At 43.8% G+C, this 23,613-nt stretch overlaps 1 protein-coding gene and 2 pseudogenes across 1 annotated transcript; all 3 read left to right on the top strand.

Moving 5' to 3' along the window:
• Positions 1-2,086: 2,086 nt before the first annotated feature.
• DHX34 (DExH-box helicase 34) lies at positions 2,087-19,312 on the top strand. The gene is made up of 17 exons (XM_075258914.1): positions 2,087-2,097; positions 4,094-4,825; positions 4,907-5,218; positions 5,477-5,731; positions 7,203-7,305; positions 7,523-7,740; positions 7,820-7,994; positions 8,528-8,721; positions 11,197-11,298; positions 11,398-11,631; positions 12,213-12,386; positions 13,682-13,793; positions 14,215-14,324; positions 15,543-15,815; positions 16,567-16,743; positions 17,429-17,561; positions 18,859-19,312. The coding sequence occupies exons 2-17, from the start codon at positions 4,142-4,144 to the stop codon at positions 18,993-18,995; spliced, it is 3,393 nt and encodes a 1,130-aa protein (XP_075115015.1). The 5' UTR covers positions 2,087-2,097; positions 4,094-4,141; the 3' UTR covers positions 18,996-19,312.
• Positions 19,191-19,589, top strand: LOC142185493 (syncollin pseudogene; annotated as a pseudogene).
• A 3,329-nt stretch (positions 19,590-22,918) lies between these two features.
• On the top strand, positions 22,919-23,317 carry LOC142185492 (syncollin pseudogene; annotated as a pseudogene).
• The last annotated feature ends 296 nt before the right edge of the window (positions 23,318-23,613 follow it).

The raw sequence follows: 23,613 nt of genomic DNA, 5'->3' as shown, positions 1-23,613 counted from the left end.
AGAGGTATTTCAGGTTAATATACTTCGATATACGACATTGTATGATTTATTTTATTGTACTGTGTATTAGGTATGGGATATGGAATGTAACTTTGTATCTTGTTGTTGCTGTAATTCAGAGAATATGTGAGAGACTTTTGTGTTGAAGTTAATTTGTATTTGAGCTGCTATATATACGGTGTTGTGAGAAACTTTACATAGTGACTTTGGGACAGAAGTATTTGAAGTTAACCCTTTCCCGCCGATGGCATTTTTTGATTTTCGTTTTTGACTCCCCTCCTTCTAAACCCCATAACTTTTTCATTTCTCCGCTCCCAGAGCCATATGAGGTCTTAATTTTTTCTGGGACAAATTTTTCTTCATGATGCCACCATTATTTATTCTATATAATGTACTGGGAAGCAGGGAAAAAATTCTGAATGGGGTGGATTTGACGAAAAAATGCATTTCTGCGACTTTCTTACGGGCTTTGGTTTTACAGCGTTCACTGTGCAACCAAAATGACATGTCCCCTGTATTCTGTGTTTCGTTACGATTCCGGGGATACCAAATTTATATGGTTTTATTTACTTTTTGACCCTTTAAAAAAATCCAAAACTGTGTTAATGTTTTTTTTGAAAAGTCGCCATATTCCGACAGCCGTAACTTTTTTATACGTGCATGTACGGGGATGTATAGGGCGTCTTTTTTTGCGGGTCGGGTGTACTTTTTAGTTCTACCATTTTCAGGAAATGTTATTGCTTTGATCACTTTTTATTCAAATTTTTATCAGAATCAAAAGAGTGAAAAAATGGCGGTTTGGCACTTTTGACCATTTTTCCCGCTACGGCGTTTACCGAACAGGAAAAATATTTGTAAAGCTTTGTAGAGCGGGCGATTTCGGACGCGGGGATATCTAACATGTATGTGTTTCACAGTTTTTAACTACTTTTATATGTGTTCTAGGGAAAGGGGGGCGATTTGAATTTTTAATCCTTTTTATTTGTTTTTATATTTTTTTTTATATTTTTTTTGCATTTATTAGACCTCCTAGGGGTATTGACATGGGTGGGCGGTGTCGCGGATTGTCAGAGCGGTGGAGGTCGGCAAACATGGCTGCTCTGGAGCGTTAAAGAGAGCCTCCTGGAGTATCATTAAGGTGAGGGACAAAGTGGTAAAGTATATGTATATGAGATTGTGTGGGGTTAGGGGCGAGGCTGTAGAGGGCAATAGGAATTTTGTGGCTTGCTATGGTCCAAAGTGTGTGAGATTGCAGAGATGGTGGTGTGAGTTTGGGTTTTGTAAGGGTCCTGGCACAAACGTATGTGCGCTATTGTGACGAAAAGTAGCCTATTGCGCAATCGGGTGTATTAACTATGTTTGTGGAAACTTTCAGCCAAATCGGTCGAGCGGGTTTTGCGTGATTGAGGAACAAACATCCAAACACACAAACCCACAAACATCCAAACTCACAAACTTTCACAGGATGTATCTATGTCGAGGAATGTGTATTTCCTGTATTCTTATTGATAATCATATACATGTACAATGTCTCTCTTGGCCAGTTCTGGCTCCTTCCTATAGACACTCCACTCTACCGTAGCTGCTCCTGTAGTGAGGTGACTAGATTGGAGTTTCTGGCGGCAGCTCCTATTAGCAACTCCATTCTAGTCACTTCAGTACTGAACAGTCTGCATTGGAGTTGATTCTAGTAGTTCCTGCCTCCAGCGACTCCAATCTAGTCACCTCACTAGTGAATTGTCTAGATTGGAGTTGATTCTAGTAGGTCCTCCCTACAGTAACTCCATTCTAGCCCGTTCACTAGTGAGGTGACTAGATTGGAGTTGCTGAAGAGAGGTCCTTACCAGGAACAACTCCATTCTAGACGCAACCATTCTCAAACTGCTTTATTTAGGAAGGACTCTGATAACATCCTGCTCTGTACACTATCTACTACTACGAGGTTACGCCAGAAAGACGTGTCTAGGAAAGGAGCCGGAACTAGAGCTCACGTAACTGGTTCCCGGCCGGACTGTGATTGTGAACGCGGTCTCGTTAATGACGTCACTATTCAAGCCTCATTTTGGTAAAGTGAAGCTATGGAACGCAAACCCGGAAGTATGTAGGATTTTTGAGGATTGCATGTGCACAGGTAAATAATGTGATGCAGACAGTGGAGTTATTGCTTCTGCTCCTCTTAGTGGGGTGCTGGGCTGGAGGTGATGGTCTGGGGTGCAGTAATATTAGGAAGATCACTTTAGATGTAATTGTTGGAGCTCCACATGTATATGTTGTAGGAAAGACTGACCTACCGGTTCCATATATTTAATGCAAGTGATGAACACCGCCATTAGTGTCTGTTTGCAATGTTGCCGCTTATTTAGCACCGCATTGTGAGTTGGTTCTGCATGTGGTACTGAAATGCCTGTACAGGGGTTATATGGGTTTACAGCATCGTATACAGTATTATTCTGCAGTCTTTGCTGTGTGCATCCATGGTAGATGCTAGAATGGAGGGGATATAATCAGGTGTTGTGGATCATGCAGGTAGCGCTGTCTCCTGTGACCGCCCCCTGTTAAAAAGTTACATTAAAACATGCAGGTTGGTGTTGCATATAGGAGAGCCTCTACTTCGACATTGCAACACCCTAAAATGCTGAGGCTCCAGGTGTGTTACACGTGTGACACCGCTACTACTTCCAGAGCCAAGGCAGCGCCACCTACTAGATCCATGACACACCTCAAGTGTCTCCCTCTTGGCAGGGCAGTCCCTACTATGTCCTCCCTACTTCCTAAATGTCCTTAATTTTTATCTGGGGAATAGATGTACATGAATAAACTTACACTTGATTCACACTAGCATTTTTCTTTCTATTGGTCTGGTTCGCATGGGGACCCAAAAGACTGAGAGCCCGTCTGCTAAAAAACTGGTTACAGTGGTCCCTTGACTTTCGTGGGGGATGTGTTCCAAGGCCGCCTGCAATACTGTTCATATCCAAAATAGTCTACGTACAGTACAGTATATGAAATGATATGGGTACTCACCATTGAAGAAGATACACAAAACTTTTCTGATGATATTGATGAGCGGCCGTGGGAAAACCTGTGGGGTTCAAAAAAACAATGGAGTATCCTTCCATTACTATTAATATTAAAACCCGTAGTATAGCCCTTCCGCGAAGGTCGGACCCTCGAAAGTCAAGGGACCACTGTACCCAAGGACCCTATGGACTATAATAGGGTCCACTGAGTGTCCGTCAGGTTTCCTCCGGTTGAATACTGAAACCAGTATCAGAGAGAAAAGTCGTCCGTGCAGGCCTTTTCTCTTTGCTGATTTTAGACAGAATCTGCAGAGGTAAACCTAGCCTTACTACCTTAGTGTAAAAAATATCTGCCTGGTTCCTAAATGGTTTTTAGAGATCCAACCTGTATATTATTTCATCATTTGGTACATTCTGGATATTAACAGATTCTATAGTTAGATAATTTTTTGTGCTTATTTTTAAAGGGGTTGTCCTACAGAAAGTTTCTTGTATTCACCTTTGCTATTCATTTATGAAAAGTTGTATAGTCGGAGGTACGTTTCAGAACAGTAAGTTTTTCTGTATTAGTATGTGGCAATACACTTGAATGTTATGGTTTGTATCCTTATACCATTGTCATGTATCTTAGGGTGCATTCACACTACGTATACTGAAGCTTATTCTGAACGTAAAACACGTTCAGAATAAGCGGCGTATAAAGCAGCTCCATTCATTTCTATGGGAGCCGGCATACAAGCGCTCCCCATAGAAATGAATGGGCTGCTTCTTTCAGTACGAGCAGTCCCATTGAAGTGAATGGGAAGTGCCGGCGTGTACGGTAAGCTCTACTCATGCCGAGCCGTACACGCCGGCACTTCCCATTCACTTCAATGGGACTGCTCGCAGTGAAAGAAGCAGCCCATTCATTTCTGTGGGGAGCGCTCGTATGCCGGCTCCCATAGAAATGAATTGGAAGTGTCCGACAGCCCTGCTGTAACGCCGGCGTGTACGGCTGTGATACACGCTGGCGTTACGTAGTGTGAATTTTTTTTATATAGATATTTTCCTTTTTTTTTCCCTTTTTTTTACAGCTTGGCTTAATTCATCATTTCTTAACTTAGATGAGATGAATTGGTGACATGGAGCGTGACGGATCAAGTGATCACTGGGACTGGAATAGCCCACGTACTCGCACACTTCTTGAAGATCTATTCTTTGATTCTCATGGATACATCAAAGCCAATTCAGAAGAAAGCAAAGAGTTTTGGGCCTTTTTTGAACGTTTCCAAAGATTTCAAAGTCTTCAAAAACGAAACCCTAAAACAAATGAGAGTGATCGTGAAAAAGGACAAAGGCACGATCTTATGGACCTTCCCAAGGAATATGATCCAAGGTATCGTATCAACCAGTCCATTGTTCTGAGCAGAGACATTGAAAAAATTCTGCATGGACATCAGGACAAGGGGCGTAAATCCAGAGATGTCAGAGGTGTACCTAAGGAGAAGCTACATGAATTTAAGCAAGCTGTTCTCCATTATCTGGACTTCAGCCAGAGGCAGAGTTTTGGGAAGTTGGCCAAGCTAAGGAAGGAGAGGTCAAGCTTACCCATCTTCCAGTACAGAGAGAAAATAGTCCGAATGGTTAGAGATCACCAGGTTGTGGTGGTTGCTGGGGACACTGGATGTGGAAAGTCTACTCAGGTCCCTCAGTACTTGTTGGCAGCAGGATTTGGGCATATAGCTTGTACCCAGCCTCGTCGAATTGCTTGTATTTCATTAGCAAAGCGAGTGGGGTTTGAGAGCTTGAACCAATATGGATCAAAGGTAGGAGATGGTATTCAGATGTGGAAGCCAATAGCAAATTTATAACAGAACCCTGACATATACTTTTGTATTTTCCATCAGGTCGGGTACCAGATCCGCTTTGAGAGCAGCCGTTCACTAGCCACAAAAATTGTGTTTCTGACAGAAGGTCTGTTACTACGACAGATTCAGAGAGACCCCGAGGTTCCTCAGTATCAGGTTCTTATTGTAGATGAAGTCCATGAAAGACATCTTCACAGCGACTTCCTGCTAGGTGTTTTACGTCAGCTGCTTGCTTTGCGAAGTGACCTGAAGGTCATTCTTATGTCAGCCACCATAAACATCAAGCTCTTCTCTGAATACTTTGACCAGGCTCCGGTCCTCCAAGTTCCTGGGAGACTTTATCCTATACAGGTAGTACATACAGTACAGTCCTAATCATTGGGCTTCCTTAAGTGGGTTGTCCTGATAGTGGTTAAGTGTTAGTCTTGTGAATGGAACGCCACTATACTTACTATTGCCTTGATTTTATTCAGTGACATTAAATTCCTTGCACCAGGGCCTGCACTTTCTGATGTCAAAAGACCTTGTGTCAGTTGTTAAGGGGTTAACCAGATATATCTCCTGTTCAATGCAAGACACTCTTTGATTTTGCTAAATTGTATGTCCCAGGTGATCTACCAACCAATTCCCCAGGAGGAAACAGGATCCAAGTCAGAGAAGCTGGACCCCAGACCTTACCTGCGAGTACTGCAAGCCATTGACCATAAGTATCCTGTAGATGAGCGAGGGGATTTGCTTATATTTCTCAGTGGGGTGACTGAAATCAGCAGCGTGCAGGAAGCAGTGCAAGTGTACGCCACCCATACCCAGCGCTGGATTGTACTGCCATTACACAGTACGCTGTCCATTGCAGAACAAGACAAGGTATATTGGGAAAGGATTTCTTGTATTCTTCTGTGAGCTTTGTGGAGATTTCATTGTACGTATAAGTTCTACCAGTTACGTGGTTAGAACGATTGAGTAAATACATATATCCATCGGGTTCAACCAAGGGTTGGGAAAGAACATGACATTCTATACATTTCCATAAGCATCAATGACTGAAGCTGTAAGCTGTGGCTGCTGTAACCAGATCCTGGGATAGGCTATTCCAGATTCATAGTCCTTACAGTATAGACCCAGCTCCTGGGTTAGGCTTTTCCATAGATTCACAGTTTAGGCTACTCCACAGATTCACAATCCTTACAGTATAGACCCAGCTCCTGGGTTAGGCATTTCCATAGATTCACAGTCCTTACAGTATAGAACCGGCCCTTAGTTTAGGCTACTCCACAGAGTCACAGTCCTTAAAGTATAGATCCAACTCCTGGGGTAGGCTATTCCACAGATTCACAATCCTTACAGTATAGATCCAACTCCTGGGGTAGGCTATTCCACAGATTCACAATCCTTACAGTATAGACCCAGCTCCTGGGTTAGGCTTTTCCTTAGATTCACAATCCTTACAGTATAGACCCAGCTCCTGGGGTAGGCTACTCCACAGATTCACAATCCTTACAGTATAGATCCAGCTCCTGGGGTAGGCTTTTCCATAGATTCACAATCCTTACAGTATAGAACCAGCCCTTAGTTTAGGTTACTCCACAGATTCACAATCCTTACAGTATAGACCCAGCTCCTGGGTTAGGCTTTTCCTTAGATTCACAATCCTTACTGTATAGAACCGGCCCTTCGTTTAGGCTACTCCACAGATTCACAATCCTTACAGTATAGATCCAGCTCCTGGGTTAGGCTTTTCCTTAGATTCACAATCCTTACTGTATAGAACCGGCCCTTCGTTTAGGCTACTCCACAGATTCACAATCCTTACAGTATAGATCCAACTCCTGGGGTAGGCTATTCCACAAATTCATGCATTGTCTGCTCTTAAGATTAAACCTTTTTTTTCTCCAGAAGGAGAGAGCACCCCCTTTGTCTTTTGACGGGATATTACACAAACAACTTTTCCCTATATTTTTTGTATGGGCCATTTATATTTGTATATAGGTTTATCACATCTCCTCTTAAAGTTTCATTCAGATTTTATTTTTATTTTGATTTGCTATTGTGTAATCAAACTTCCTTTTAATAGAAAGCAGACTACAACGTTCCCATGAGTAATACTGTAACTAAGCATTGCCAGGGGGACGGTGTACTCATTGCAGTAGGTAGGGCTGTTTTATACTAGAAAATTGTTGAGATTCTCAGCTGTCAAGATTGAAGTGCTAGCTGTAAAATAATTAGAGATATCACTAATTAGAACACAGTCAGGAATGTGATATTATGTGTAGCATGAACTGACTCCATATTAAGTTCTAATTCCTAACCGTGCCTTCTTGTTACGGCCATAACACAGGTATTTGACTTGGCTCCACCCGGTGTCCGAAAATGTATCATTTCCACCAACATTGCTGAGACTTCCGTGACTATTGATGGTGTGAGATTTGTACTTGACTCAGGTAAGGGTTTTGCTCCAGAATTCATATTACCCTTTTCTGTCCCAGAGCCTCCATATGGGTCTGTACTAAATATTGGCCATAGAAATGAATGTGAAGTATCTGATATGAATCCATAATAAGAGATAGCACACAGATCATAAATACAGTCCTGTGCATGGGGCCTTATACCATCACTGCCAACCTCACCCATTCCGAATGTTTTGCCATATCGCTGCAGGGAAGGTCAAAGAGATGAGTTTTGACCCCAAAGCAAAGATGCAGCGACTTCAGGAGTTTTGGATTAGCCGCGCAAGTGCTGAGCAGAGGAAAGGCCGAGCTGGTCGGACGGGCCCAGGTGTTTGTTATCGCCTCTATGGAGAGTCAGATTATGATGCTTTTGCCCCGTACCCTGTTCCGGAAATTCAGCGTGTCGCCTTGGATGCCTTAGTCTTGCAAGTACGTATATTGTTACTGCAATTAGTAATTGTTCCTTACATTATAAGTTGACTAAACTGTATATTTTTGTTACTGTCAGATGAAGAGCATGGGTCTAGGAGATCCACGAACCTTTCCTTTCATTGAGCAGCCACCCATGTCAAGCATTGAGACGGCCATATTCTACTTGCGTGACCAGGGTGCATTAGATGGCAGCGAAGAGCTCACACCCATTGGGAATCTGCTGGCACAGCTACCAGTGGATGTTGTTATTGGTAAGGCCTAAAGTTGGAGGGGCTCAGGGTCAGAAAAGCAAGGGTCTTATTCCAGAAACTGCACCACTTTTGTCCATAGCTGCGGCTGAGCTGCAATACTAGACAAAGACAATGGGTAAAGGAGGCGCTATTACAGGAAAAGAGCAATGGGCAATGCCTTTAAAAGGGTTTCCAGGACTGAACTGGTCTTACACCCAGGACACCTACAGATCAGCCATGGAGCATGCAACCCCTTTCTTTTGATGATGCTTCATCGGTCACCTGGTACATCTGCAGCCCAGTTCCATTCAAGTAAATGGGGCTGAACTGCAATACCAAACACAAATCCTACCCAATGTATGGCGCTGCACTTGATATTCAGTGAATAGACTGCAATACTCACCCAAATGCTGCGGTCTCTTTAAATATCTGATCAGCAGGGGCCTCATTGATCAGTCCTGAAAAAAAAACCTTTTTTATCCTTTGGTAAACTGCTCTGATCTTGAAGTATTCCTGACAAACCTTTTATTTCTTTTTTCCGTGTTGCTTTTCAGGAAAGATGTTGATATTGGGTTCATTATTTAGCCTGGTTGAGCCAATCTTGACAATTGCTGCGGCCCTCAGTGTCCAGTCACCCTTTGTCCGGAGCGCTACTAACAACCCAGAGTGCTCCACTGCACGGAAGCCCCTAGAGAGTGACCACGGAGACCCCTTCACGTTGCTCAATGTTTTCAATGAATGGATACAGGTGAGCGGCAGATAGGACACTTTAGCCAGTCGTAGAAAAGAGGAGATTTCATGGTCTAAATTTACATATTGCAATGCATTGCCTACTTAATGGGTTAATAACAAGCTGTTTTGTTTCATGATGCAGTGGATTTATTTAGTTTTCTTATCTCTGCATTGCAAAAGCTGGAATCGTGCTAAGAGAAGGCGGTCTTGTCACCCATATCTCACTCAGATCCTCCAACATGCATGCTCTGGATACGGGAAGCTACTGCAGTGAACGAGGATCCGAAGCCGCGCATAGTGGTGGCATTACGGAATAGCAGCACTGCTCCTTATTACTTCAATAGGGACAGACTCCGCTCCCCATCCATTGCAGCAGCCTCCAGTGCCCGGTAGTCAAACCCCCAGACATCACATACTGGTGACTTATTCTCAAACATGCATTTGGGGCTGGAAAACCCCTTTAAAGAGGAAATTTCATGTCTTTGGAGATGGGCGGTATTATATACCGCTAGAAATCTGACGGTGTGCTGAATTCAGTGCCATGTCAGCTTTGCCAGTATACACTGGGGTCCTGCAGATATCCATACCGTTAGTTTCGGCAGTGATATCACCTTACATCCTCGCTGGGCAGTAAGGAACGTCACCCCCTAACTATTATCCATAGCCTGAGTCTGCGTTTCTGAAATATGTCATCTCAGGCTCAGCTTCAAGCAGTTTTACACGTGGAAAATGTATATTATGGCTGAATAGCGTCTTATAATTGTAGCTATGGTCCCGGCTATAGCAGACTAGGAGTTGGAAGTGGTCCAAGACGCTCCCTATACTGTGCCACTGGCAATGTGTAGATATCCACTCAGTGTATTAGTATGAAGCAGTCAACGCCATAAATGCCTGCGCTACCTTCTGACGACAAGTAATAGATGAGCATTTATTATAATTGTCCTTTTATAGCGCCAACATATTCCGCATCACTGTACAAATCCTTCATTTATGAATCTGTTTTTTCTTGCCCATTTCTTTTACCCATTTGCTGTATGTCACATGTCACAGTTGTGGTTTAGATACTGATAAGCTAATAGGATAAGATAAGGGTATTCTGACTCCGGAAGCAAGTAAAGGCGGTTATCGGTTTGAGTCAGGCCTTAAATAGATTCATATTCTATTTTATCAGATATTTGTTATTTGCCGTAATACTATCTATCTGAGAAACTCTGTGTAATGGAAGAACTGTTGGTTACTGTTGTATATGGAGATTTTAACCTCTGCGAAGATCTGGGAGATATGTGGCGACACGAGACTCTTCTCACAGGATCACATGACTATGACTTGATGCGAAATAGGGACAAATCGAACCAATATTATACTTAGTAATAGGGTCTAGATGTAGATTAGATATTTCACTATATATGGCTCATATGTACACTACTCAGACACGCTAACATGTTATTTCATTTGACTTTCCAGAATGATCTGCCATGTTCATGTGTGTATAAAAAGTAACCCTGTATCTTGGCCATTATATGACTCCAGCTTTGCATTATATAGCAGTTTACCTCTACATAAGCTCTGTCTGTAGTTTGCAGCTCAGCTCATAATAAGTAGAGGAAAATCCTCTGTATAACCATCTCTCTCTTTGTGATGTGTATGGTACAAAACAGTATATGTTATGAGTAGAGATGAGTACCTCGCCGCCATAGGTATGCGTGTAAGCGGCCGAACACCATAGGGTTAAGCGCATTGAATATTCGATGTGCTTAACCCCTTGGTGTTCGGCCGCTTACACGCATACCTATAGTGGCAAGGTATTCGATCGAATACTACTTGCTTATCTCTAGTTATGAGTTATGTGTTTAGTGCAAATAGCTCTAAGTTTGCCCCTATAGACTGTTGGACACCTTGCAAGGATTCAACAAGCCCTTAAGTGCAAGGATGAATTATAATATATTCCTTAATATAAAAATATATATCTCACTGCTGCCGAGAATCCGGTCTGATAGCAAATGATACTCTACTTGATGCCAACAAATTTTGTCAGGGATCCGTGCACCCTACTCCGCCACACGCACGTACGAAGCTGGATGCACCCTTAGGTCTTCGCTTATACTTATGTAACGTATGAGAAATTAATGTTTCGTTCTCAGCAGTTCATGTTGTTTCCCTTCTCTTCTGAACCGACTTTCACTTTTAAAATCTCTGCTCTTCATAGATTCTTATATATAATCTGAGTGATGTGTTTTGAAATCTGTCTCAGGATGGATGTCGCAGAGATTTAACGAGTGAAAGTCAGTTTAGCAGAGGGCGGGGAGCAGGGAAACTACATGAACAGAGGAGAATGAAGCATTTATTTCTCATAGGATACAGTACAGAGTTTGTTATAATTGTTGGTAATAAAGTTTGTTGAAAGCCCCTTATGTACACTTGGTTCTTTGCCTTATGTGCTGATTCTTTTGGAGTAACAGTTTTATGTCTTTTCTGCCATTTTGCAAATCAGATTAAATCAAGTCGCTCCAGTAACTCCAGGAAGTGGTGCCGTCGACGAGGACTGGAAGAACAAAGGTTGTACGAGATGACAAATCTCCGACGGCAATTCAAAGTGAGTTGTATGAAGATGTAACACTTTGTAAGGGGCGCAGTAGATCCTGACAGCAATTTGTTCCCCTGATTGTGTTTTTGGCTTGTCCCCTCTTTCCAGAGTCTGCTGAAGGATCATGGGATGCTAAATGACACAACGACTCAAGTACTGGACCGTTACAGCCGCCAACGACAGCACAAGGAACGCAAAGAGCTACATCAACTGAAGAGGGAACATGAAAGATCAGAAAAACGCAAGCGAAAAGTACTCAAACTCCATGACCATGATATGGGCTCTTCCAGTGATGAAGATGAAAGGTCTAATAAAGAAAAGAAGGACAATGTAGACATCCAGGTGTGTGATCAGTAGTATAACCTCACCTACCTTGGCTTGACTTGGCGGTCAGACCATAACAACACATATTGCAGCAGGTTCTCTGGGTCTGCGGCTGTAGATAATTCTTTAGTAATGTCAGTGGTTCCTTGTGGTCAAAGAATATGCAATTAAGTTCTTGGTGAAAAATGAAAACTTGCTCTAGCACCACCTTTTGGAAGGTAGGTCCCTATAGATCAATGCCTGGTTTTCTAGAAACCTGGTGACAAGATCTGAGATTAAAGTTAAACCAGGAGGAGATATTCTGGTTTTGCTTTAATCCCAGATCCATTTCACCAGGTTTCTAGAAAACTAGGCATTGATGTATAGGGAGCGACCTTCCAAAAGGTGGCGCTAGGGCAAGTGTTCGTTATTAATAGTAATACATACAGCACTTTACAAATCGTGGGGTTCAGTTACAGACAAAATTAGATTTTGCAGAGTTCCCAATATTAAAGCATACTTAGTCTGTAACTCTCTGCACCGCAAAAGCAGACTCCGAAAGGAGACTCCGCACACCTTACGATTCTTGTGGCCAGTAACATCTTAATACGTTTTTGCAGGATGTGAAGTTTAAACTCCGTCACAATGTGGATGAGCTACGAGAAGTGTCCGGTGCAGGCGAGGTGTTGTCTACAAAACAGCTATCCTTGCTGAAACTTATCGTGTGCCATGGCCTGTACCCACAGCTGGCACTTCCAGACAACTTCAACAGCTGCCGCAAAGATTCTGATCAGGTTGGTACTTTCTGACATGATGGGAGCTACAAAATGAAATTTTGTAATACTGGACTAATATAAAATTAATACAAATAATAATAATAATAAAACGAGTCCATTGTAATTTGCACGCGGACAGACTGACATGCGTGTATTAATACAAAGGTACACAACTATCATTCTGTGCGACTTGCACCCATTTGGTTACAGTCATTGTGCCTTGTGAGCTGCATGAATTATGTCACTTTTTCTGCAGTGTGAATATGGAACGGATGGGAACCTGATATATATGAGTTGTGGAAGTAATACCAGTACCTGTCAGACATTCATGGCTTTAGATACAGCATAAATGTCTCAGATGGTAATAAAAAGATGTCTCTTCTGTTTTATTATGCGTCTTGGGATAAGTAATATTAACCTGATCACTAGAAACTAGCACAGTGCCACCTTTTCTGTATGGCTATGTCTGGTACTGCAGCTAAACTATGTGTTTGCTTCAAGTGAAGGAGTAGAGCCATTCAGATATAGGCAGCTCTGTTGTAGTTAAAGGGTTGTGCCACTACTGAGACTTAGCAGTGATAAGTTACAGATTGCTGGAAATCTGAATGTCGGGGCCCTCACCGATCAGTAGAATGGGGATCAAATGATTCTGACAGTGAATGAAGCACCATTGCACTTGTGTGACCAGCGTTCCATTCACTTCTATGGAGTTTCTGGAGATTGCACACCTGCTCAAGTTCATGCAGGTGCAGTGGCGCTTCAGTCACTGAGGGGATTTAGGGGGCTTTTGGGCCCTTGTTCTCTTGATTTCTGGGAGTCTGAATGGTTGGACCCCTAGTGATCTGACACTTCTGACAGTGATCTAGTTGATATGGGATAAGTGTCTGTAATGCCACATCCTCTTTAAGGCAGTGAAGAATCTGTGGTTTGCTCTACCAAGCTTTGTAATCCTTTCATTCGGCTTTCTTTCTTGCAGTTAGATCTGAATATTGCAACTCAGTCATAGCAAATCCTAATGTGAGACTGAGCTGTAATACCGCTTACAGTCACATACACACGGGCGGCGCTGTGCTGGGTTCTTCAGTGAAGGGGCTGCATCTTCCTCATTCTTCTGGTCCTGTAAAGAACATTCAATCATTAAATGAATTTACTTGTGTAACATCAGTTTTTACATTTAGATCTAATAATATAGTTACAATGTAATGTATAATACAAAATACAATCCTGAAAATATATATAACATATGATGAAAATCGTACAAGACATTATTGTCATTTTGATGTGGATTCCGCTGGTTTCTTATCTTGTCGCAGGTTTTTCACACAAGGACTAAGCAGGGTATTGTCCTACACCCAACCTCAGTCTTCTCTAGTAACCCCGACCTTCTCCAAGTAGAAAGTGAAAGAGAACTGGCCGCTCCAAATGGTACGTTTTTTTTGTTTCTATACAATTTTATACATTTTATGAAGAATTTTATAGACTACACTAAAACGGAGAGAGCAAAAGAGAAAGAAAGAATTATAATAAGACGTCTTGTGTCCTGAGACAGAGATCAGGGAGACACATAAAGAAAACGCTATTGCCTGTTGCTTATTGTTAGTGAGGTCGTTGCAATGAGTGAGGGGTTAAAATTTTTGGAGGGCTGGTGAAGTGTTATAGACATGGTTGAAGAAATGAATGTATGGGGTGCCAGCTGTCAGATACTTAGAGGAGCTACAGAGTCCCTTTCTCAAGGAGTGGGGGACATGAACCTTGTTTTTTGTGATATATATCTCTTTGCAATCGTATCCATCTGAACGTCAGGGTACCCAGACATGTAATGTATGAATCTGTTTTCTTCCCTTAGACGCAAAGAACAAGGGGAGCAGCAGCAAGCACCAAATTGTGGGGTTTGTCTCACTCCTGGAGACAAACAAACCATATCTGGTGAACTGTGTAAGATTGCCAGCTCTGCAGGTGAGACTACTAAACAGGGGGCGCTCTTCTATTTATCTAGTCATTTTATTATTGCCCGATCTGCATTTGATTTTTGGGAAAAAACCTAGCCAACCAATGAGTGAAGCAGATGCACCCCTCATGGCTGTAAAGGGACCCGTACACATAGCCAAACACAAAGGTTTCAGTGGGACCAGCGAACTATATTGGGAGTATGGAGTTGTGCCGACTCTCCCACTCCCACCTTTTGTCGTGGATGCAGAGGGGAGCCTGGCAGCAGATCACTCCATTTTCCCTAAAGACAAAACATGTACATATGGCCAGATGGAGCATGCATGTGTTGTATATGTGAAGTTGGGGGAACATTGTTTGGCTGGGGTATTCCCTTAAAATAAGTGTATGGCATATCTAAAATGCTGTTTCTCTAACCCAGGGGTAGGGAACCTTTGGCTCTCCAGCTGCTGTGAAACTACAACTCCCAGCATGCTCCATTCACTTCCATGGGAGTTTCCAGAACAGCAGAGCCAGTATGCATGCTGGGAGTTGTAGTTTTGCAACAGCTGGAGAGCCGTATGTTCCCTACCCCTGGTCTAACCCATGTTGGTTAAGTATCAGGGCACGGAGGCTGGGGTAGCTCATTTTAGAGATAGGTGTGGGTCCCAGAGCTCAAACTTTCATTTATGACATACCCTATGGATACATGTCTTTTGTGGAAGAATCTCCTTATAGAGGACGTTTCACCACCTCCACCAATTCTAGTTCTTAGCATCTGTTGATCGCCACCTCTCCACTGATATCAGCAGAGTTGGAATTTTTTCTCTAGCCTCCAGCGTTCCTCAGTAACAAGTGCAGTTAGTTTTGGTGCTCAGTAATGTCAGAATGACAGTGTCAGGCAGGGGGCGTGATTCAGAGGCAGCCAGTGTCAGAGCACAAAATCCCACCCCTTGTCAGCTCCTGCCTGACACCGCCTTCCTGACAGTGCAGAGACTAAAAAGAAAATCAGGCACCAAAACTAACAGCACAAGTTACTCAGGAATGGTGGGGGCTAGAGAAAAAATTCCAACTGCGCCAGAATCAGTGGATTGACAGCTATTAAGTAAAGAACTGGAGGTGGTGAAAGATCCTCTTTAAGGGTCATAGAAATGAGTGTAAATAGCAGAAGTAGCAGGTGCTAAGATGGCTATATACAGGGGGACTAAGTAGTACAAATATTAACCTGTTTGTTAATATTGTCTTCAGGGTCTTCTACTGTTGGCCCGCTCCTTGGACACTAATGCTGACTGCGGTCGCATTGTGTGTGATGGCTGGATAGAGCTAAATGTGGAAGACACTGAAGGAGCCCTTCATCTCATCTCTGAGGCTGTGCGTGTGCGACTGGCTTGGGAGAAAGTCCTGCGCTCCCGACTGGAGAACACATCTAAAAGGAAAGGCCTCGATGAGGACGACAGTCGGCAGAGGAAACGAGAGATTGATGATTTAGGACGACGGCTCGTGGATTTTGTGCGCTCAGAGGTGAGCTGCGATCTGATAGATTCTACTTACAATGTTCAGCAGACATTTCCTATCTTAGAGTTATTAAAGGGGTTGTCCATGAATTTGACAAACCCCCATGGAGGCCACGAAAGGAGCCCATTCAACCCTCCTCACTGGAAATCCCACAGCCCGTTACTGTTTAGATCAATCAATGGCCGTGGAGCAGTGACATCATTCATATACTTTATGGTTAAATTGTACTTTACGGTGGTCCCCTGTGCCCCATTGTTACCCTGAGCCATATGAAAGTGGGAGCAGACGGCCGATACAGACTTTCTCAGCCACTCACGTGTTTGCACATAGATTCAGCAGTAGTTGTTTGGCGAGGGGAGGGGGGTCCAGGTGCTCAGACCACCCAAAACTATTAAAATAAAGGGGCAGAAGCAATGAGCTGAACTTAATTCCTTAGTTAATAAATGTTTCTGCCCACATCTTCTTGGGTGACATGCAACAGGTGCATGGACTCATAGACTTTGTGTGAATTCATACACCTCCTTCCAAGGATTGGATACAAAGGTGCACGGGGCACAGCTAAGTGCATCTGCCCCTTCATATCAGCACCTGGAACTTCAAAATATCAGATATGTCTTTAAGACATTCCAAAAGATAGGTACCCTTCAGTATAGTTGAGTGGAAAAGTCTGACTTTACTGCTTGCATTTTACTTACTTGTGGTGTAAGCTCTGCATTTTACTGTGACCCATTACAGTTTATGTCTTGTACCCCTGCAGGTAATGTACAGTATGAGGCGTCTTGCAGTTCTAGAAGCCCAGAACCTTTATGTGGGTCCTCAGACAGTCACCGACAGTCATAGCGTAATGGGTTTGTTCAGCACTGAAGAGATGAAGCCGGACCCTGTGAAAGGAGGATACAGCGTAACAACCTTCTTGACATATAATTGTTTGCGGGTAGGTTGGCTAAACCCTTCCAAGTGTGCATTACTTTTTTAGGGCGGGTTCACGCCTGCGCCCATGCCCGCTTTAGGCAATCCTGACTGTTTCCGTCTTCTGCCCCGAGATACTGGACATGAGACGGAAACCCGGCAGTCAGCTTTCAAACCCGTTCACTTGAATGGGTTTGCAAAGTGACCGCCCGTGAGCGTTTTAAGCCTGTCCGCGGCAAAACCGTTTTTTTACCCGGACACGAAGTCCTGCATGTCCGATATTGTGCATCCTCTCTGCATCCTTGTGATCTCCATTGCCCGCCCTATACTGAGAGCTACATGGCCTTTCAAATGTTTGCTATGGGGACCAGTATTCTTGTCATGTTCCCAGAGGTCACTATTTATTTGGGTAATGTATGTCCAGCTCAGTTCCCACCGCTAGTAAAGCCGGCTCCCCTAATGGTCCTCCACAGTCTTATCTAACTATATAAGCTGGTCAAGCATGCATGTGGCTCTCTAAGGGAGGTGCTGTAAATTGGCATGGGTCCCAGAACTGGGATGGGAACCACTGTCAAACTTGTTACCTAGAAATTTCCACTAATCTCCAGCTCTGCTCAGGAGCTTCAGAGTTAGTCTCTGTGCACATGTATACGCCGCATTACTGTGCACTTGTGTCATATAATGTGTAATAATGTGTTTCTTGTCCTCAGGGTGACACTGATTTCTACAGTGACTGTCTGCGCACATTCTGGACCTGTCCTCGCTGTGGTCTATACATGCCATTTACCCCTATGGAACGTATGGCTCACCAGAACAGCTGTGTGGAGGAGGGGACTTCTCAGGGTATGTTACATGTTACAGCCATCCATAGGATTATACCGCACATGAAATGTGTCACAGTTCTTTTTTTTTTTTAATGTAGATTGTGAGCCCCACTTAGGGCTCACAATGTACATTTTTTCCTATCAGTATATTTTTGGAGTATGGGATGGAAATCCATGCAAACACAGGGAGAACATACAAACTCCTTGCAGATGGTTTTTTGCCCTTGGCAGGATTTAAACTGAGGACTCCAGCACTGCAAGGCTGCAGTGCTAACCACTGAGCCACTGCGTGGCCCCCTGTGTCACAGTTCTAAGCACTGGCTTCTGGATACTGTTTGTAATGGTAAATTGTATGGTTTTACTAAAATATCATTGTGATCAGCCGTAATCTATCCCAGAGCTTAACCCTCTCCGGAAACTTCCAGTGAACTTAGAAGGAATCTGTCACCACTTTTATGCAGTCCTATATAAGGCCAACATAAAGCAGTAATGGACACCCTGATGGTCGCGCTGTGTCAGTATGGTGTCACAGATCTGCTGCTACTGAGGCATGCATTGGATAGGGAGTGCATGCAATTTGCTCTTGTCCAAGTCCTATTCCCCAGAACCCCCACTATACAGTGGACAGATCTGTAGCACCGCTCATCTTAATTTACTATGGGTGCTGCATGTCTTCCCCATTGCCTTCTGCAGCTTCCTGCACCTTAAATCTGCCAGAACAGCTGATCTATGCAGGGTCTGGGATTTTGGATCCCCATAGATCACATACTGATGTCCTGTCGTTATCAAAAATTCATTTGAGGACAGAAAATGCCTTTAACGGGGTTGTCAGGGATCATAAAAGTAAATGTGTACAGCAGAGGAAGGTTAAAAAAATACATTCATACTTACTTGCATCCTTGCTATGTTTTTGCACTGGGCTCTCTAATGTTCCGCTTTGCTTGTGTACAGATCAGCTGCTCTGGTGACGTAACGTTGATGGACTCGCTGCAGCCAGTATGGAACTAGGAGCGGTGACTGACTGCCAGGGTCAACATGGTGTCACCATTGCAGCTGCCCTGTACACAAACAGGATGGTGGAGGTGATGTCCAGCCTCAGTGCAGGAATGGAGGGGAGGATGCAGCTAAATATGGATGCATTTACATTTTTTAGCCCTCCCCAGTTGCATGCATATAATTTTATGATCCCGGACAACCCCTTTAATTGCCTTCCATAAAAGTATACATAAGCCCCTGTGAAATTATTCTTAACAGTTATTGACTGGTTTTGTCTTAATATCCTTTAAGGATGAATATTATTCTTTTATTTCCAACAGAGGGTGAGGACGAGGATACCAAGGTTTCTTCAGTCACGTCTCTGCACAAGACCTATCACTGTGATGTTTGTGACAAGGACTTGGTTCTGACCCCCACTGAGATCCTCAAACACAAGAGGCAGCACCTGAGCTCTTAGGAATAACACAGCGTGGGAATGGGTGCACCTGAATCCTCAGATAGATTCCATATGTTGTCTCCCAGATATTACGTGACGTGACCTTACTCAGCATATCTTCCATATCACCCGCAACCTTGGCGGCTTCTCAAACAAGAGTTGAGTATTTAAATGTATAGACGCCGGTGGTTTGTCAGGCTCAGGTCTGCTGCTACCATGAAGCTGCTCTGCTCTCTGCTCCTGCTGCCTTTCTTCTTTGAGGGGCTTCTGGCCGGGTGCCCCTCAGCATCCAATCTTGTCAATGACGCGGGGGAGAAGCTCTGCGCCCGTATGTTTGAACACAGCAATATTTACTTCGATCAGTCCTGTGGCGGTAACTTCTTGGATGCCAAGCCTGGAGACGACTTCCCTTACATGCCACTTGGATGGGGAAACAAGATTTCGTCCTTGGTGGTTGCAAACCGCTGCACCCTGAAAGTATGGAGTAAATCCGGCAAGTCGGGCAACAACCGTACCTTTAACGCTGGGGTGGTCTATCAGTTGAAGGACTACTCTAATGGACTTTTTGGAGACTGGAACGATGCCATCCAGTCTTATTACTGTACCTGCACATAACAAGGCGCCAGATGACTGTGTGCAATGGGACAATGCCAGAACATGAGAGTGGCTCAATAAAGGTCGTTGTACTTTTTCTTGTAGTTATCTGATTTACTGCCATGTTTACCAACAGAGACGGTGGGTGGGTGTGTACGGGGGAGGGGGAACGGCGGGTGTTGTTGGCTTATAGTTGGTATTACAGGTTTCTAAGCATTACATTAGACAAATATGGCACCACTCTTGTCTGTGGGTTGTTTCTGGTATTGCAGCCCCGTGAAGACTGGACACAACTGATGGACAAGACAAAATAAATTTAAGTATTGGATTTATATCATCCTTCAAAATGTAAAGAAAATAGTATGCAGGGGAATATTTTATTCCTGTATTGTGTATAGATATTTGAGTACCGTTACATTACTTATAGTACGTGACGTCTGAGCTGAATCACAATTATATTGGTTGCAATTGGAAACAGTTAACAAAGATTGCAAAAGGCACATCCTTTAAAAAACTTTTTTTTTTTTTTTTTTTTTTCATTTTTGCCATTGTGCAATAGATGGCAGGATAACAAACCTATGATCATTTATCAACCAGTCAAGATCAGTTGCAAACTGAGAGACTGAGCCGCAAAAACTGTCCAGCTCTGCAACATAATACAGGTTATAGCTTAGAGTTAGTAATGCAATATATATACAAAGCAGAGTAAATCTATGTGCAAACTGTACAGAACTCAGAGTTCCATGCATGCTTTAGGCTAAAGGCCCTATGTTACAGAAAAACTCCTTTTTTATTTTTGGCATATTTTGCTTTGTGTTTTTTGAGCCAATGTGTCTTCAAAAGGAATGGGAAATATAAAGAAAGCGGCTCAAAAAATGTAGCAAAATCTGCAACAAAAAAAAAAAAGCTTTCTAGGATTTGCATTCATCCACGTTATTAAAGGGATTCTACCATTAAAACGGTTTTTACCGGTATGCAAATAAGTTCTCCCACAGCGATGGGGGCGGGCCCCAGAGTTCAAACAGCGATGGGGGCATCCCCACCGCTGCCAGAGAAGTGTCTCCAAGTGCCGCCTTCTTCTTCATCCGCTGCGTCATCTTCAATGTGGCGTCAACGCATTTCCCTTTGCGGACTTTGAAATTGCAGCATGTCTGCTGCGTGTACTTTGCCACAAGGTGTGAATGGGATTCACTAGCATCCCATCCAATTTGCGGTGACTGTAAAACAGCACTTTTTTTTTGGGCCAAACTGTGACACTTATGCCAAGTGGGACCCTAGCTTTAAGGGGTTTTCTAAAAGGAAGTTTATTATTGATGATCTACGCTGAGGGTAGGTAATCAGTATTTTGTTGGTGGGGTCTGACACCTGGATCCCCCACAGTTCACCTATGAAGAGACCTGCATGCCATGGAGTGCCCCTTCCCCTTTGCAGGGCAGTGATGTCACATTCACCTGTCACATTTGCTGTTTGCAGCTTAGTCCTATTCATGGGTCCTATCGGTGAGATGTCACTGCTACAGCCACTCTGTCTACAAAGAGAATGGCAGTAGTGACAACCAGCCCAATGCAGGAACATAAAGGAGGATGCAGGGAAGTATTCATACATCTTTATCTTCTAGCCTTCCCCTGCTGCTTGCATTCAAAGGCATTGTCCGGGACTCTCACCCTAGCCATAGAATAAGTTGTTAATATCAGATCAGTCAGGGTTAGACACCCGCACCCCATGCCAATCTGCCGTTTTGGCTGCTGGAAGCATCTCTGTTCCTATTCAAGTGACTGTGAGTAAGGCTGCACGTCTGGTGCCATTGCTGCATTGTATGGAACGAAAGCTGTATACGGAGCTCCATCTACTGTAGTGGTAATGTCGGGAACTGCAGCCCAGTTTCCATTGACTTCAGGAGGAGCAGAGCTGCTTCCAGCGGACTGGTGTGGAGTCTGGGTGTTGGACCCCGACTCATCTGATACTGATGACCCATCGTAGATTATTTTCAGGTTCTGGACAACCCCTTTAAAAGGAGTCTATCATATGAAAAACTCATTTTCAACTAAAGGCACGTTGGAATAGCCTTTAAGAAGGCTATTCTACTCCTAACTTTACTTCTTAGATTCTTCACGCATCATTTCTTCAAAGTTTGGTTTCTTCTGGTATGCTAATGAGGATTGCGGAGATCCGGAAGTGTCCCCCCCAGCCCTCCAAGCACCCCCCTCGTCATACCTGTCCACTACCCCTTTCATGCTTGTGCTCCTTCCCCTCCTCATCTTCTCCGGAACTTGTGCCTTGCTCAGGCCCCTGCCACACTGTACCCATCTAAAATCTCGGGCATGCGCAGTCGGCTCTGCCATTGTGGGTTTGGGTATTTTGTGCTGAGCGGCCATTTTCTAATGGTCTGCTACTCGAACTTAGTGCTCTCGTATGCTCAGTATGCCCATTTAGCACCACTACAAAATGGCCGATCAGGCATGCGCAATCGTCTCTGCCCGAATCCACAGTGACAGAGCCGATTGTGCATGCCCGAGATTTTAGAAAGGTACAGCGGCGTCAGAGGCCTGAGCAAGCCACAAGTTCCGGAGAACCGGAGGAGGAGGGGACGGAGCACAAGCATGAAAGGGGCAGTGGAAAGGTATGACACGGGGGTGTGGGGGGCTAGGACCGCAGGGGAGACACTTCCGGTGCTCTGCGATCCTCATTAGCATACCAGAAGAAACCGAATTTCGAAGAAACGGCAGGGAGAATCAAAGAAGTAAAATTAGGAGTAGAATAGCCTTTTTATAGGCCATTCCAATGTGCCTTTAGTTGAAAATAAGTTTTTCAAATGATAGACTCCCTTTAAGGGCAGTGTATAGACTGTATATTGTAACCCCTATGGTGTCCCTAGAGATGGATATTTTATTTTATTTCACTATTTTTGGAATATTTTAAGAAATAAACCTAAATCGAATTTTGAACCGGTTTTGATCATAAAACCTTTAAGGAGAAAATATTCTATTTCTAGACAAAAATGTAAATTTTTCTTGTCCAAAAGAGGGTGAAGCCCGAGACACCAAGGTTTCGTCAGTCACCTCTCTACAGAAGACCTGTCACTGTGATCTTTGTGACAAGGATTTGGTTCTGACCTGCACTGAGATCCTCAAACACAAGAGGCAGCACCTGGGGATAAACACTGTGTGGGAATGAGCGCACCTGAATCCCCTCCCTATGTAGACTCCATGTGTTTGCTCTCCCAGATATATGACGTGGCATTATTCAGGATATCATCCATAACACCCCCAGTCTTGGCGACGTCTCAAACAAGAGGTGAGTATTTAAATGTCAGCCATGGGTGGTTTGTCAGGCTCAGGTCTGCTGCTACCATGAAGCTGTTCTGTTCTCTATTCCTGCTGCCTTTCTTCTTCGAGGGGCTTCTAGCCCAGTGCCCCCCAGCATCCAGTCTCGTAAATGACGCGGGGGAGAAGCTCTGTGCCCGTATGTTTGAGCACAGTAATATGTACTTCGATCAGTCCTGTGGTGGAGACTTCCTTGATGGCAAGCCCGGAGACGACTTCCCTTACATGCCACTTGGATGGGGAAAAAGGATTTCATCCTTGGTGGTTGCAAATCGCTGCACCCTGAAAGTATGGAGTAAATCCGGCAAGCTGGGCAACAACCGTACCTTTAATGCTGGGGTGGCCTACCAGTTGAAGGACTACGCTAATGGACTTTTTGGAAACTGGAACGATGCCATCCAGTCTTATTACTGTACCTGCACATAACAAGGCGCCAGATGACTGCAGGCAATGTGGCAATACCAGAACAATGGCGGTGACTCAATAAAGGTTCATTGACTCTGTCTTGTAGTTGTCTGTTTGATTGAGATGGTGGGGCAGGGGGTAGATTTTAACGGGGCATTTTTTTTTTCTCCAAGGAATAGCACCACTCTTGTCTAGTGGATGTTTCTGGTATTGCAGCCCCATCAGACATAATGCTTGAATACTAGCTCACAGACTAGACAATATAAACTATTGAGGGTATATCATCCTTCCAAGTGAACCTGCTTAGGATTCTTATA

The sequence above is a fragment of the Leptodactylus fuscus genome, chromosome 11, assembly GCF_031893055.1.
Source record: "Leptodactylus fuscus isolate aLepFus1 chromosome 11, aLepFus1.hap2, whole genome shotgun sequence".
Taxonomy (NCBI): Eukaryota; Metazoa; Chordata; class Amphibia; order Anura; family Leptodactylidae; genus Leptodactylus; species Leptodactylus fuscus.
This window is presented reverse-complemented; position numbering and strand designations above follow the sequence as displayed.

What these genes read in the sequence shown, in the direction of transcription:
- DHX34 (XM_075258914.1), top strand. Translation starts at nt 4,142, where the DNA reads ATGGAGCGTGACGGATCAAGTGATCACTGGGACTGGAATAGCCCACGT. An exon ending in TGAACCAATATGGATCAAAG is followed by an intron (nt 4,826 to 4,906) that starts GTAGGAGATGGT and finishes ATTTTCCATCAG; the next exon opens with GTCGGGTACCAGATCCGCTT. An exon ending in TTTTCAATGAATGGATACAG is followed by an intron (nt 8,722 to 11,196) that starts GTGAGCGGCAGA and finishes TTTGCAAATCAG; the next exon opens with ATTAAATCAAGTCGCTCCAG.